General features: G+C 42.4%; 1 protein-coding gene across 1 annotated transcript in view; it reads right to left on the reverse strand.

Moving 5' to 3' along the window:
* Nucleotides 1-2,913: 2,913 nt before the first annotated feature.
* LOC136837315 (calmodulin-like protein 4) overlaps nt 2,914-12,722 on the reverse strand; it is a 59,444-nt gene continuing 49,635 nt past the window's right edge. Inside the window, exon 4 of the mRNA XM_067102080.1 lies at nt 2,914-5,989. Coding sequence (XP_066958181.1) covers nt 5,889-5,989 — 101 coding nt within the window. The 3' untranslated portion in view covers nt 2,914-5,888. The remainder of the gene's footprint in view (nt 5,990-12,722) is intronic.

The following is a 12,722-nucleotide window of genomic DNA, read 5'->3' on the forward strand; positions in this document are numbered from 1 at the left end:
GTACAGTATAATGTAGGTTACGCTAACGTATATGTATATACGATATACCATAGTGCAAGCTAAGCTAATTCTTGTTTGTTATTCAGTTTCTCTTTGTACTGAATTATCATAAGTCACTCTGCATGAACCTCCAGAATTAGCTGATATTAATAATTACTCTACCGTGTATGTATAGAGTATACTTTATAGTGTAGGATAGGCTACCATATATGTATACATGGTACCAAATACCCTAGTGTAGGCTAGGCTATAATCAAGGTACTTTTTTTTCCAACAAACAATGGTTTTTTTTGGAACCTAACCCCATCGTAAGTAGGATAACACCTGTATAGGCATTTTTAGTTTTTTTGTGTGCATTTGAACTATCAAAATAGGCAGTTCTAGGTGCTTTTAAAAGGGTTCTAAGTATTCGCAGGTTCTAGTCATTTGCGGGAGGGTGTGGTGCGCATCCCCCGTGAATACGGGGTGTTTACTGTACTGTATGTATGAATTGTATATAAATTATTTATATTGTATAGCTACCATAACCATCATGACCAATACTATAATTATATATGAAGATATAGTCTGTATCCTGAAGCTGACAAAATGGTAGTGAATGATGGTGGTAATTAGTTGTAAAGTAAACCCCCGTATGTGTGGGGGATGCGTACCCCACCCCATGAATAGCTAAAATCCGTGAATACTTAAAACCCTTCCAGAAACACTGAGAACTGCCTATTTTGTTAGATCAAACACAAAAAAAACTCTAAAAATGCTCATGCAGCTATTACCCTACTTGTGATGGGGTTGGTTAGGTTACGAAAGACCCATCGTTTGTTGGAAAAAACGTGTCTCGCGTATAGTCTAGCCTACACTAGGGTACAGTATTCAGTACCATGTATACATATATGGTAGCCTAGCCTACACTATAAAGTATACTCTATAAAGTTTAGTAGTTATTAATATCGGCTAATTCTGGAGGTTCATGCAGATTGACATATGATAATTCAATACAAAGAGGAATTGAGTAACACACGAATTAGCTTAGCCTACACTGCGGTATATTGTATACATATACGGTAGTGTAGCCTACATTATACTGTACTCTATATTCTCATATTAATATCGTATTGTATATGTTCTCATATTAATATCGTATTATACAAACATCAACATAACAACTATGCATCTCTTCCATGGATCTTTTTAAATGTTATGCTTTACTTCACTGTATCCAATAATATTGTAAATATTCTTATACTGTATTGCTTTTGTATTATAAATTGCGATGTTAGCAATCATTGTTTTGGTTTGGAAATCGATTACACGGTAAGTTTATTTCGCCATATTTAACTCGGTTCAGAGTGCTTTTCTTGCTTCTAGTTAGGGTAAATGAATTACTGTACTAGATACTGTACTTTATTTATATGGGTCAAGGTTATTTTTCATTATACGAAGTGTTTCTAAGTTGAAATATAATTTTAATATGTCTCGTTGTGAAATTAATTTAGCTTTTCTTTCGTTTATAGATGACATTGGCCATTTGGGGGCATGTTTGTTTTGTGTAAAAAAAAGTCAAGATTCCGTTTGCTATTTCAACTTGATTTTATCATGATATGAGCCTTACGTATTTATCTTTCATTGGCATGAAAACATCAGTAATGTGTTTTTTCATGCCCATTAGTTTTGATTAAAATACTTTCTCTCCAATTTTATTTATGGTCTAGTTTCATCCATGTTGCCGATGCATGATAATTTATAGTCATTAACAGCTTAATCGTTTTCTCAGCTTCACCTACAACTTGCAGCTTGAATTTAGCAGTATATTTCATTGCTGATCTTTTATCCATAGCAAATAAGGGTATAATGTAAAAATATATCAGTCCTATTCTACTTAACGTTATTTGTAACATAACTACGGTAATTGTTTACTACCATACACGATGGTTGAAATGCAAGACAGCTGTTGTTATCCAATTCGGTTGTGAGCAAAACAACAGTTTTTCATTCAGTTGTCTTTGGCTGTGTGCATTTATGCAAGAGTATAACTTTACTAACAATACTTTTATCATTCTCTTTTACTATTTTAACTAGAAGATGGGATAAAGAGATGGAGGAAAAGAAGTTGGTCTATTATAATTTGGTCTCTCGCTGCCCGATTGTACGTTGCTGCCTGCGCCCGCGGGAAATTCAAAAATATTTTCTAAATATTGTCGTATCGGTATTAATTGCTTACCCCATCACTAAATTGAATTATCATAGGGCGAATTGTCCTAACTCAAGCACTACCTGGGTACCTGAGTATTTTAATAGTTTTATCACAAAAAGTGCATTTAGTCATGAAAATATTAACATACAGTAATTAATGAACATTTCTCAGTGAAAAATACTGCGAATGGGCGAATTTTCCATAAATATAATATGTAATATGTTCCATAGATAAATCCACGAATCTTGAGAGCGCGAATACGGGGGGGAGTTTACTGTACTGTATATATATTTTGAATAAAATTTTGATTATATTAATTGAATTGTTCATGTACTGTATATTATACATGAAAGATTGATTCATATAATACTTTATTAGTGCAGGTGCTGTTAAAAATTCAGGACAGCTACCTACATTTACCTTATAGGTAATATAAGTAGATACATTGGAAGACAGTACAAGAGCTATGTAGGTATATACATGCACCTCTTGTAAATATTTCATGCACTTCTTGTAAATTTTTGTGGTGTCTTCTATTGTCTCTACTTGTACTTTTTTATTATGTACCTCCAATAACTTCTGTAAAAAAAAATCTTACAAAACCACATGCAATGCATGTACTATTGATGATTTTGTAGTGCTTTTTTAAACAGACTCCAGCTGGCGCTAGAAAAATTCCCCTACATTACGACCAGAGGTTTGTTAGTTATGAAAAATACAAATTGATTAAAAATTTGTCATATTTTCAACAAACAGGATACAGAAAATTTAGGCAGCTTTCAATAATTATTTCAGCTGCTTACATATACAGTATACCACAGCACCGTATTATGGTTTACAAAAATTACTAGTGTATAAAACATGTACATCAGCTGGTCCCAATATAAATATTATTTTAAAATATATATCTTTGGCATGAAATTTTACCAAAATATATTAAATTACAAACCCTAGCAATATATGTTAACAGTCTAAATTACAGAGTAATGTACAGTAATCCATCATACTATTCACTTTCCCAAAATCCAAAATACACATATCTTTATAATTTTTTCCCCAATCACATCTCCTTCAACTCATGGAATGCTATTGACATCGCTTTCAAAGAAGACTGAATTACTATTATTACTAACTATAGTGCTTATTTTCATTTGTCTTCAGTTTGTTTCCTTACAGCTAAATGTGTAAGTGGTAATGCAATAATGAGAGAGGGGAAAATTCTTTTCTAATAGCTTCACATGCTTGCAACTCTTCATTACACTGTAATGTATGTATGCTGATTAGCTTCAACTTTTGTAGTGTTTTAATAAAATTAATACTCCTTCATCAACTGACACTACTAATGCAGCCTAGTCTAAATCTGTAAAAATATACATGAAAATATTTTCTTAATTGCCCAAGTTGGCTAGACAGCAACCATACTAAATAAATTTAGGTGATTTTATGGGCTGCTCCAAGAACAAGAGCCCATGCCAAACAAAAGGCTGGCTTAATCTAAAATGACAATGTCACTCTGTCAATTATTCTCTTTCTCTTATGTTATGTGTGGTACATTTAAATGTTCTCAATTCTGTTTTTGGTCCATTGGTCTGTACCACGCCTGATGATATGTATTAGTAAGGATATGAATCTCTCCTTCTCTTGATAATTTAATGTAAGTTTTGAAATTATTATTAAGTAGTTCAACCAAACCACAGAGCTAATTTAATTAGCCTGTAAGTTTTAAAAAACTTTCGTGCATTACTATTAATTCCCTTGCATAACACAGATAGTTCTAGAAGTAAATTACTATAAAGATAATAAATTATTTAATAAAACTAACCAGCAAACCATTGCCAAAGTAGGAAGCTGGGGGTTTTGGTGGGAGACAGAAAATTGTCAAGCTGGTTGAAGTGTTCTTGGTGTTGGAGCATGCATTATGCCTTGACTATTCAACTATAGTAGACAGGGTATATTGGAGGGAGTTTGGTGAGTAACATACAGCATACTTGCTTACCATTAGATATTCATGTGTATTCCAAACAGAATGTTTTCACTTGACTGACTTTATACTTCATAATCCTGAGGATTCTGTAAGTTCTACTAACTTAGTGTGTGTTCACAGGCTAGGAATTTGCGGTAGCCTAGCAAAGGGTAAGTATACTGCTAATGTACATTACTCCCCCACGGTCTCAGTCTTATACATGGTGGGGCAAATCAAATGCCCGAGTTTTGATAGGCTATTAGGAAAAGTAAAACAATACTTACAGAATTATTTGTTGTTTTATTTGAATCAGTATACAATGCCATTTGTGTGATCACTTTTTGAAGATGGCATCAGGAAGATGGTGGCCATCTGTAGCGATGCACTGTTGAAGCGATGTCTGAAGTTTTTGGCTGCTCTTGGCACATCTCAAAGGGGTATTGCAGCAATTTCCTCCCGAATTCGCATCTTCAATTCTTCCAAATTGTGTGGCCGACTTCTGAACGCTTTCTCCTTCAGATATCCCCACATTTGGGAGGAAATTGCTGCAATACCCCTTGAGATGTGCCGAAGAGCAGCCTAAAACTTCAGACATTGCCTTCAACAGTGCATCGCTACAGATGGCCACCATCTTCCTGATGCCATCTTCAAAAAGTGATCACACAAACGGCATTGTATACGGATTCAAATAAAACAACAAATAATTCTGTAAGTATCGTTTTACTTTTCCTAATAGCCTATCAAAACTCGGGCATTTGATTTGCCCCACCCTGTATATAAGTAAAAATGAAGGAGGTTACTTGGACATAATAAACATATTACTGTACTGTACCTACAAATAATTTACCATACTCATAGCCATATAACGAAATCAATCTAATACTGTACCACAGTATAGTGTTTCAACCTTAATACTTGGGCAAATTAGAAGACTTTTTCTGTAACTTTTCTAAACGAAAATTTTGTATTTTTTCTGAAAACATGCCAAGTGTAACTTGTTTTTTTTTTAGAAAAGCAAAGCTTCCATGAAAGCATAAATGATAAATTATTATTCACAAAGAATTGCTTAAATTGTATTTTTTTCAGGGGAATGAGTCTCAGTTAAGGAAATGCCTAATATAATACTAGACTTATAGACTTCAAAGACAAATTTTTAATTTACACTAAAGGGCAAACATGCATGTTAGCCCTACAACAGTCAAGAATTTTGACTCCTTCTCAGGTTAAAAAGTACTGTACAGTACCACCTTCAATACATAACTCTCTGAGAAACCTAAACTCTAGTACTATATTGTTTCCTGAATTCCCTTGGCCCTTGGACAGCAATGTATAATATGCTGTATTATTACCTGATTTCCCTTGACACGTGGACAGCAATGTATAATACACAGTATTGTTACCTGAATTTCCTTGGTCCATGGACAGCAATATGTAGTACAAACAAAGACAAAAAATTATTAATAAGAACTAACAATTTACAATTTTCAAATTTACAATTCACAAATTTTAGTTAAAAAGAGAGATACTATAAAAAATATTACAAGGTAATAATTTCCTTACTGGAGAGCTGCTTAAAATATTCATCGTAAGGGACTACAATTTTCATCTGCACAATTCTGAATGGCTACCTCATATTTTAATCAAAATACTAATGTCCAAATTTGACATGTCTCAAGTTGATACACATCTTCCAGTTTTACTACAGTTTCAGAATCTCACTGTATCTATGTGAAATTAGTAATAATCAGGCACTGGAGCACAAACAATCCTGCAGAAATCCTGGTAGCGTACAACACCATTAGGAGTTATGTTGGCCTCACGGAAGATCTGTTCAACTGCAAAAGGATATTTAAGATCAGTGGACGGGGATGTCTGATGGAAAGGACATAAAAAGTGAAAGGGGATGTCTGAGGGAAAATACATAAACTTGAAAAAGTAAAAAATTGTAAAATACTTTTAATGCTCCATATAATACTAGATAATATGATTAGCACAGATACTCCATCAATATTTGTCAAAGTTTCATTGTTACAGGAGATTTCCCTCAGTCATTATTATTATTATTCAGGAGATGAACCCTATTCATTTGGAACAAGCCTGCAGGGACCACTGAATTGAAATTCAAGCTTCCAAAGAATATGGTGTTCATCAGAAAGAAGTAACTGGAGGTAAGGGAAATACAGAAAGAAGAGATTAACTATTAGAAAAGAAAAAATAAATATAAATAAATAGATTAAAATATCAGTAAATTATAAAATACAAGGAAAATTGCTTTAGGGTTGTAATGCATTGCATCTTCACTTGAACTTTTGTGGTTCCAATTACACAATATCCTCAGGGACAGTCAATTACACAATATCCTCAGGGAGACTGTCCCACTGCCCAACGGTGTGAGGAATAAAGGACCACTGGAACTGAAAAGTTTGACAGCAAGGCAAATTTACTGCATATTGGTACTGCTGTTCAGCATATCTGGTTGCTTTCAGCAGGAAGAGGGGATTGGATACCAACTGTGAATGTGAAAGATCTCTTTTAAATACAACTTGCGAAAAGTTGACAAACAAGACCATCTGTTGATGGTCCAAGTCATAACCGCTAACGTTATGAAAAAACCTACCACCACAATCTCTGGCTGAGGCAGACATCCACACTGGAGAACAGAATTCTTGTAAAGCATGGACAAATGATCTAAAATAGGTTGCACTGATTTTATTACTGTTATATGAGGCCTTATGTACAATACCTAACTTTTGTGCAGCATTTGCTGATTCTTCATTAGATGTTTCTCAAAGGTAAGATGCAAGTCAAAAGTTACACCAAGTTTATTTAAAGCTCCACACTCATTTAGCCGAGTCCCATCCACCTGAAGGGGAAAATCAGTACAAGATCTATGTCAACAGTGTTTTTTTGTTTGTTCCGACACAATATACAAACCCTCGGTCCTTTACATTAGGGATTACTTTCAGGCGTAGGCTGGAAACGGCCATTAAATTCTTGAGCAAGGTGGTTAGACAGTAACTACCTCCAGGTAGGCGGGGATACCCGCCTGCCCGGATGTAAACATTCCAGTTTGCTTTCGGCCGTCATGCGTAGCTGACGTGTTTTCGTTCTCTCTGCCTGACTGTCGTTAAGCCCTTATTATCCCGGTGGGATCTTTCTGTATTTTTGTTTATATATACGTGTGTTTGATTTTTATTAATACATACCCACGATTTGTGATAACCTTGCGTAAGCCGTCGTTCCCTGCCTGTGTCTTGGGTTTCACGGCCAAGGTCATAACTGGAGTAGCGTAACCAAGTGGTAATGCTTCTCTCCAGCAGCCCTTTACGTAAATACTGAAGGTGCCCCTGTACTTTCGGAGATATAGTTTGGGACGCAATATCTCCACTCCCCGACATCCACTGGGACGTAAGAGTTAGTTCCTTTCTTGGGCTTCCGCCCTCCGTGTGTAAGGGGCATCACTAATTTCATCCTACTTATGCTGAGTGTTACTCGCCGCCTGCGCTTAGAGATTTGCGGGCCGAGTGGGAAGTTACGGCTGTCGTCGATAAGTTCCGCTTCCACGGTGCCCTTGGTGGCCTCCCCTCCGTCCTTTTTTCTCTTCCTATTGGTTCTTCCTCTCTCCTTCGCCCTCTTCGCTCGCTCGTCGGGCGAAGACCCGGGGGGGGGATCATGCGACCTCGTCCAGAGTACCTCCTCCCGCTGCGTAGGGCTGTTTCCCTTGTAGCGGGAGGAGCCTCCCTCTACTAATCATCTTTGTTTTTCTTTCAGGTTGACAGTGAGCATCGCAGACACAGTAGTTGGCTGGATATATCAAGAATATCTGGCATGAAGCAGTCCCGACATTCATTCAGTGTTGCTTCAGGATCGACCACAATACCTGATCAGATGACATATTTCCACGTCGGGATCGCTCTGACTCTGTTCCCGCCGATGTAGATCGATCGCTGTCATTGCTGGTTTTCATGTATGCTGTTGCAATGCTTCCTGCATATCTGTGGTCCATCTGCTCCTGCTGTTCCCTGTGTTATGCTCTTGTCAACTCGACGACAGTCTCTGGGCTGCTCTCCTGGTCTCCTGCCACAGCCACCCTGATCGCTCCCGTCGCTGCTGGTGACTTTCAAGTGACATTCTGTCCGTTGCAGTAGCTCCTGCCTTCCGAACCGCTAATGTAGCTCCTGCATCAGATGTCCTGATCGTGCCCGCTTCTTCTCCTAGTGATCGTGCCCAGGGCCGCTTCCGTTGTGTTCCTGCCAGTTGCCCTGGAGGTTACGATGTCTGCCATCCTGTAGATGTTAGCGTGAAAGGGAAGGAAGTCGCCTTGTGGAAGTGACGTTCCTGGCCGTTGCATAGCTCCTGCTCTCTGAACCTTTGCTGTAGCTCCTGCATCGGCTGTCCTGGTCATTCCTGCTGCTTCTGGCGGTCATGCCCGGGGCTGCTTCCGTGCGTTCCTGCCAGCTGTCCCAGAGGTTACGATGTCCGCCATCCTGTAGAAGATGTCGGCGTGAAGATGTAGGAAGTCGTCCTGTTGAGGTGATGTTCCTGGCCGTTGCAGTAGCTACTGCCTTCCGAATTGCTGCATCGGCTGTGTTCCTGCCGGACTAACCTGGAGGTTACGATGTTTCGTGTCCACCATCTTGTAGAAGACGTCGGAGTGGAGGTGAAGGAAGCCGTCCTGTGGAAGTAGCCGCCGTTTTCTTCATCTTATCTTTGATTTCGTCTTCTGCTGCGTCTTCCCTTCCTCTCCCGAGGTCCAAGGGGGTCCTGATAATCGGACAGACCTCCATCGGCCGAAGGAAAGGAATGCTGCTTCTTCCCCTTGATGCCCTTGGACGTCTAGGGACTGCCTCCTTCCGAGGAGGCAGTGGGTCTCTCGTTGGCTCTTCCCGACCTTCGGGTTAGGAAACCGATTCGCATAGCCCTGGGTTTTGTGTTTTGGAAGCCGCGGGCGCGCAGACCTCAGTTTGCGTTCCCGTCCCCGAGTCTTAGAGGTTCCACCTCTAAGGTAGGGGCTGCTTTGGGCGCTCGTTTGCGAGCTGCTTTGCGTGCTCGAGATTCTATGGAATATCGAGTATCCCAATCTGGTCTGGAGAGATTTTCCTGGGCCCAGTTCGGGAGCAGTGTGAGATAAAGGGCTGAGGCACCCAGGTGTCTTGGTTCCTCTTCCTGCCAGCACCGCAAGCGGTCCCCGAGTGTTTGCCAGTGCTCGGTCGGGTTCCCAGCCTGGTGTCTCGATCGTCTCGGTTCGAACCCCATGAAGAAGCAGGGAAGAGATTCACTTTGGGAGTCCTGCGGGACTTCTAAGGGACTGACTCTCTTCTGGGAGACATATCTCGTTGACAGATTCGCATTCTCCTGTGGGATCTTGCGTTTCGGGGGCTGCGAGAGCGCAGCCTCTCGAGGCCACGCCCTCGTTGCCAGTCTTGGAAGTCTGCGTCTAAGACTGGTTCTGTGCTTGGCTCTTTCGATCTATTTGGAAACAAAGCAGCCGCTCCCGATTTTCGGAAGACTCGTGGGTAGCTCGAATTCTATGAATCACGAGCGCTATCATTACGAGAGGCACAGGACGAGAGAAAGTGCCGAGACACCCAGGTGTCTGGTTGCCGGAACACCCAGGTGTCGGTGTGCCACGACGCCAGGTGTCTCGATACTGCCCGCCAGCTGCTTCAGTTGCTCGGGCGGGCTTCGTTCTTGTGTCTCGAACTTTAGGGTTCAAGCATGCAAGATAGCAGACACAGAATTCCCCTTTGAACCTTCTTCTCGAGGGGCCTCGGCCTTGAAGGAGTTTAGAGTTCGGGAAACTAGCAATTGTTCACAGCAGACGAGTCCGGCCTGCCCAGTTATGATTGTGTTCGCGCAATTGGCTTGGCTCGGCCCCCGGTCGCACTTACAAGACTGGCTCGGCTCGGCTCGACTTGGCTCGACTCGACTCGGCTTGCCAGACTGGCTCGGCTCTTCTCGGCTCGCCCCGCCTGCCTCCCAGTCCGCCGCATACCGAACTGGATCGCGTTCGCGTGATCGGCTCGGCTCGGCTCGGTCCTACTCGGTTTTTTCCGATTCGGGTTCTCGGCTATGTTCGAGTGAACTTTTTTGCTCTTCCCAGGAAAGCGCTTTGCCACGGCACAAGTGCTCTTCCTTCCCTGTGTGGCAGTAATCTCCTTCGATTGATTATCGCTCATGGTCCGCCTCTCCTGCTTATCATACTGGCAGGACAGGTAGGGATACTCTGTTCTCCTCACCTGTTCTCTTCTCCTCTTGGTTGTTCCGAGAGGCGCGAGACGGACAGAGAGCGCTCCGACGAAATTTTCTTTCAGAGTTCGGCTGCCTGGCATGCTTTGGGTATCGGTCCCCCGATTCTCTCGTATTATAACCAGGTAGCTGAGGAGGGTTTCATGGGATCTGTCAAGGTCTCCCTCCAAGGGGAGAGGTACAGGAGTTTCACGCATCAGAAACAGCGAGGTCTTCCTCTTCAAATTCGATCGCCCCGTGTTCTCGGGAACCAGCGCCAACAAATCGGCGCGAGGATCCCGGGACAGGACCAGCTCCCCAATGAATAACCTTCATCACTTGCAACCCTTGCAGTTTGCGAGGGAGCGAGTGTGTCAAGGACCGCCGCGGTCCTGGCTTCCGAGAGCGTTCTCGACCTGCTGAATTCTTTTCTTTGAAGGAGTTAATTCAGGTCGAGACACCAAGCTTCCACCCCTGCCTCGACAGAATATGAATTCTTCTTGCCTCAGAGGGTCTTGCCGACTGCAGTTTTTTGGGCAATTTTGGTGCTAAGAAGAAGGACTTTGTCCCAATTCAGATCTCCGGTTTCGTAAGTCCCGAGACCTGGGAATGGATCCCTTCAGGAGAAGTATCAATTTCCCTTAGGTCTCGGCAATTCTTTCCATCGAACTTCCATCCCACCACCTCTCCCGTGCTCCCGATTCGGGAAATGCCAGCCGGCTACAGCTAATTGCCTCGGTACCCTGTCATCTTGCAGAAGCTTCCCCATGGTGAAAAATGGAAGTCTGCTTCCTTTTCCCCGTTCTTTCCTCTTCGATGTATGAGGAAAGAGTTAGGCTAATGCTTGATTGAAGGAACCTTCGAATATGCTTGCATATTCCCCTCACATCTTGTGTCTACTTACGGATTCACAGATTGAGGAATAGGCGCACACTGGTAAGACCTTGTCTTGAATTTGTGTGACCGAGACGATTAGTACCTTCTCGTCACCGTCCTGGGCTCAGGGCAGCCTTTGACCGTCCAAGAATTCAGGATGGGTTTTGCGGCTCTCACTGGTTTCGTTGAACAACAAAACCACAGTAGTGGCATTTGTCGACAAACAGGAGGCAATCGTTTTTCCCCGTTTCATCTCGACCTTTGAAGGTACTCGAGTGTTGTTCTATTGCACACTCGACAGCTCAATTAACCAGATGCATTCCTGGTGGGGATGTACTGGTAGGCAAGCCTGGCCTCGGGTTTGAGTGATCGGGACGGAACATGCTGCTCACTCTTTCTTCACGAAGATTCATGCAGAGACTGCTGGACTGAGAAATCCCTACCGTCCTTCTGTTGCCTTCCTGCACACAAGTTGGTAGTGTTTTCTTGCTCCTTTATACCAGACCAGGGGCCGCTCTGTTGAGGCATGCTGTCTTTTGGTGAAAACTTGATATCGACGTTTTTTCCCTCCGTATTTGTCCGTTTAGCTGAGGGTTCACAAACATTGCTCACCCCGAGTTACAGACAAATACTTGAAGACTTTCGCCTTCATCCGACCTGATTGCCGAGGCACCGAGAAGAATTCCGCTTGACCCATCCTCCTGTGCAGCTACACAAGCAGCGGTTCTTGAGGCAGTACATCCCTGTGTGTTCAGGACTGGGAGACTTTCCAGCTTTCCTTGCAAGCACAGGCTTTCTCGCCAGCGGCAACGGATATAGCTGGATATCCCTTGAAGTCCTCTGCAACACTGTCCCAGGGACTGGATCCGTCTTAAGCTGGTGGTGTCGTCGAACTTCTTCTCGGGTCAGAGTCGCTCGTCAAGTCTGGACTTCCTCGTCTTCTCCGCCGAGGGCTGCTTCTCTCCCTTTCATTTGTGAAGAACGTAGGCCCTTGCGACCTAGTCTTCTATCTGAAGTAGCCTTCGTCTCCTCAGTCGAGAGTTAGCTACGGTCGAGAAGCTTCTTCAGTCATGCTCTCCCAGGGAAGTGTTTCCTGGGTGGCATGCGACTCGTTTTTAGGGTTCCTGTCTGTGCTCTGCACTCGCCCCTCACGAGTTGTCGGATAGAGATATGCCCTCTTAGGTCCATCTCTCATCTTACCCTGGCCTTGGCGTGAAGATGGAAGAACAGGGATGGGGATCATACCTCGACTCCTTCTCCAGATGTCGTAGGTGGACTCCGAATCCATTGGCATCGACTGTCAGGTTCGAGTCCTTCTTGTTCCCCTCCTCCTTGGACTTTGTATCGATGATCCAGAACATTCGTTACTTTGTCCCTGTTGGGAGCTGTGGTACTTTCGAAAGGTTCGAAGCATTCCTAACCTGGATGTCGTCAATGTTTTCGCTAGTACTGTCTCTCCCAAGG

Source organism: Macrobrachium rosenbergii, chromosome 58 (assembly GCF_040412425.1).
Source record: "Macrobrachium rosenbergii isolate ZJJX-2024 chromosome 58, ASM4041242v1, whole genome shotgun sequence".
Taxonomy (NCBI): Eukaryota; Metazoa; Arthropoda; class Malacostraca; order Decapoda; family Palaemonidae; genus Macrobrachium; species Macrobrachium rosenbergii.